Source organism: Lupinus angustifolius, unplaced genomic scaffold, assembly GCF_001865875.1.
Source record: "Lupinus angustifolius cultivar Tanjil unplaced genomic scaffold, LupAngTanjil_v1.0 Scaffold_19_120, whole genome shotgun sequence".
Lineage (NCBI taxonomy): Eukaryota > Viridiplantae > Streptophyta > Magnoliopsida > Fabales > Fabaceae > Lupinus > Lupinus angustifolius.
Window position 1 is genome coordinate 9,685 of NW_017719407.1, and position 4,325 is coordinate 14,009.

Genomic DNA, 4,325 nt, shown 5'->3' on the forward strand with positions numbered 1-4,325 from the left:
TTAACCGGGTTTAACACGATCCGACTGAATTTTCCCCAGTTTAAAGTGGTCTAACTCTCATTCGGTTAAGACTACAAACCGAAGTCATTTTCAAGTCCGGTCAGTGGACAGACCAGTCTGACCGTCCAGTCCGGTCCGGTTCTCACAACACTGCTATTAACTGTTTATAGAAACAACATTTTAAAATGTAAATGGAATTTATAGATTTTTTTTTGGAAATATACCAAAATATCGGAAATACTATTAACCAAATTAAAATTATTCCAATTCGTTATTAATATTTCACAAAGGAAATAAATCTAATTGATTAATAAAAGAGTTTAAAATTTATGGACTGACAGTATAAAATTGTACACTTTTGGCATATTATCCACCATTGATTTGTAAATTTTTGTTTAAAAATCAACGATAGTTAACATATGAATGGTGGAAGTTTGCTAATAGTGTAAAAAATACTTACACACTGTCAGTATATAAGACCAAATATTTCACATTAATGGAAATAGATAGAAATGTTAAATATAACTTTTATGAAAATAGATAATGTATATCAGCAATTTAATATATTTATATTCATCAATCAGATTTACATGAATGCTCTTAATATATCCCAAGAGTTTGATATATGTGCACTGTTAGTGTAATTTTTTTTATATTTACATTCCATCATCCACCATTGATTTAGATTATTTTTACTTATAGTCAATGATGACTAACATATGTGTTGTCAATGATGAATGATGTGTTGACAGTGTAAAAATATATATCTCAAATCCTACACAGTTCCAAAATAATTTGGCTATAAATTAGAAGATGCATCTAATGTGTAATCTCAACTTCATACATAGTGAAATTAAAAAAAGTATAGATATTGAAATAATGATGATGGAGAAAACAGTTGCAAGTTTTTTCTTGTCAATGATGATTTTGAGTTTGTTGGATGGAACATCGAACGCAAGTGAAATCAATGTTATAACAACATGTGCTGTTGCTGAAACACTTTTATTGCCTTGTATTTCGTATTTGCAAGGAGTTGGGTCTGCAAAACCTTCTGGTTCATGTTGCTCAGCAGCTACAAGAGTTTTCATCAAAGAAGCCACAACTACTAAAAATCGAAGGGCTCTTTGTCAATGTTTCAAACGAATTGTTCCAATACTTGGTGTTAATCCTGACCGATCTAAACAACTCCCCAGATTGTGCAACATCCGTTTATCATTTCCTCTTGACCCTAAGATTAATTGCAACTCGTAAGTCTCGATATCTTCCGTACATTGTCAATACATAGATATTATATTCTTTTAATTATTATATTTCTTAACATTATATTTATTTTGTGCAGTATTCCATTTTGATGCTTCCAAGACAGATGTTTATATAAAAGCTTAAGTTGAAGAGTTGCACAGAATTGTAAAAGAACAATCTGGATATATATTTATATATACAATAAAGAGTTGTCTATTTTTAATTTTTGAAAAGTGTTTTTTCTGCTCTTTTTATGAGGCGAAGGGCATAGCCATAAGCTCATAACCATATATGTTCTGTCACTCTAATATCCTTGGGTTACAAGCTGGAATTATTAAGTTAATTTAATTAATTCTTGAAATCTACTAACAACAAATATGTTGATTGAGTTTAAAGTTGAACCTAAAAACATAAAAAATTAAACACACCGTTCCTACTGCAAGTAAATTGAGACAATGTACATTTGGTCAATCATATCAACAACACGTGTGATAATATTCTGAAGATTTTGCATACCCTTATACTAAAAAAAAAATATTACAGTATAATTTTCTCTATTTTGTTAGGTTATAGTGATTGGTTTTTATATTATAATATTGTTTATTTTTTGTGGTTAACTGGATATTCAATTATAATTTTTTTTGAATAATTAATATTATTTGTTTCTTTTTGTATAATACATAAATTTATATAAATAGATTGTTTTTATTATAAATCATTAAATAATTTTAAATTCCATTACAATTATATATGAATTCATATTAAAATGGAATAAACACCCAATTTAAACTCGCTTGATCAAATATGGTATCAGAGAGAATATAATTTTGCTAACATGGGCGGGCAGAGGATATGAATACAAATGTAAATATTTGTTATTGAACTTTATTAAACATGATCACTTTATATTTATGATATGATAAATATTTTTTTCTAAAAAAATACTAGTTTTCTATCCTTATCCGATACGGAAGTATATATGTTGTCTTATAAAAATATGTCATTTTATGTACTACTATTTATGATTGGTTAAAAAAATATTTAAGTTAAAAATTTAATATTTAAATATTTTTATTAAATTCTTCGTGAATAATTTTGGATTTTTAGACTTTTTTAGGGATTAGTACCCGTATATATTTAATGACCTAAAATGGGCCATTACAATAAATCTTGTGAAAAATATGGTTAGGGATTTTATTTGAACAGAAAACTCAATAAATTTCTGTATTTTATTATATATTAATGTATATTTGATAATCTAAAATTTTATTTAACTGTTAAAAGTGTCCAGTTAGAGTATACATTTAATGTCCATTTAGAGTAAACATTTAATCCATTTAGAGTAAACATTTAATGTACATTTAATTTTCAAAAGAAGGTTCCACAAGTCTTCAAAAGTGTCCATTTAAAGTAAACAATTAATGTTTTGGTCATATCAATCTTAATGCTAAGAAGCAAGTAAAGCATAAGTCGGTCGTGTCTTGACCATGTCCGATTCTACATTAATTATATTTGATATATTGTATCTGACTTTCGTCTTCATTGGTGTATCTACATCTTCTTGTTAGGTATCAGTAGTCTAGGAACACCTAGAAGAGAGTTGAATAGGTGTAGCGGTTATCGACCACCGCTTCTTGAACCAAAACCCAACTGCTGGAAATAGCTCAGTTAATCGATTAACAACAAGGTTTAATCGATTAACTATTGCACATAACATAATGATCAGACAGACAATTTGCATAGTAATTAAAACATAAGTGAACAGATATAATACAAATATTTTTACACACAACTATTAAGCATATGGAAGTAAACAAATATCCAGAATTTCAATTACAGATTCAATTTATAATAGCAAGAAACTTAAAGAAGGTAAATAGAGAAAGAATAGTGCACAAAGGATTTTTATCCTGGTTCGTTTGCGGTCCACTACAAACTACATCCAGGCCTCCCCTTCTGGTTCGGAGAGATTTTCTTTCTTCACAATATTGAAATATGGATACAAACACCAATTCAATTACAAGCACACAGGACGCTCCTTTCTTGAAATCTAGGACCTCTAAATCCTTGGTTTGACTCTACCCTTCGCCTGAGAAAACCTTTCTCGAGAAACAACCCCAACTAAGATTCTTGTCCTCAAATCAAGACCTCCTAGCCTTGGTGAAGAACCTCAATCTCTGTGGTGATCTCACACCAAGAGACAAATCCATAATACACAAAAAACACGTTAAACAACAAGGTATACTGTTGGAACATGGTTTGTTGAAAACCATGAGTGAGAACTTTTGGGTGTGAAATATAAAAAACAACCAAGTCCCACATAGAAGAGTTTGAAAAAACAACTCTCAAAGTCCCACATGGAAGAGTTTTGAAAAAAAATAAAAATTAAGCTCCCAAGTCCCACACGGGAGAAATGAGGAACATGAGAAAAATCTCATGTTATAAATAGAGGCTTTCTCCCTTCATTTTAACTTGCACCAAGTTGAAGGCATTTCCTCTCAACTTTTCTTTCTCCCCCTAATATTCTGCCGATGCATTTCCGGAAAACTTCTCCCCCTTTCTTTCTGTGGCACTTAAGAATTGACACAGGCAGCCAAAGTGGGATTTCAAGAAATGACACTGGTAGTCAGTATTGTGGGTAAAGAATTGGCACAGGTAGCCATATTGTGGGATTTCGAGAACTAACAATGGTAGTCAGTATTGTGGGAAGAGAATTGGCATAGGCAGCCAAAGTGGGATTTCGAGAACTGACACTGGTAGTTAGTATTGTGGGAAGAGAATTGGCACCGGTAGCCATATTGTGGGTAATTTCGAGAATTGGCACTGGTAGCCATATTGTGGTGGGTGTATTCTAGATCGGTTCTTACAGTGCAGTAAGAATTCGATAACAGAGATTTGGGCTGTTTTATCCTGGGGACGGCGTGGTTGATAGTCTGCTTGCACATTTTGGGCAGTAAGTATTATTTCGTGCCATTTAGAATTGCTGCAAGCTACGGTAACAACAATTTTAAGACGTTTCGACTGCAATGGCATTCGTATATAATATTACTGGACCGAACAGCTATGACCTGAACAAGCCATTT

At 31.3% G+C, this 4,325-nt stretch overlaps 1 protein-coding gene across 1 annotated transcript; it reads left to right on the forward strand.

Moving 5' to 3' along the window:
• The first annotated feature begins 853 nt into the window (after positions 1-853).
• On the forward strand, positions 854-1,466 carry LOC109338251 (non-specific lipid-transfer protein-like). The gene is made up of 2 exons (XM_019575446.1): positions 854-1,247; positions 1,340-1,466. The coding sequence occupies exons 1-2, from the start codon at positions 880-882 to the stop codon at positions 1,350-1,352; spliced, it is 381 nt and encodes a 126-aa protein (XP_019430991.1). The 5' UTR covers positions 854-879; the 3' UTR covers positions 1,353-1,466.
• The last annotated feature ends 2,859 nt before the right edge of the window (positions 1,467-4,325 follow it).

What these genes read in the sequence shown, in the direction of transcription:
- LOC109338251 (XM_019575446.1), top strand. Translation starts at nt 880, where the DNA reads ATGATGATGGAGAAAACAGTTGCAAGTTTTTTCTTGTCAATGATGATT.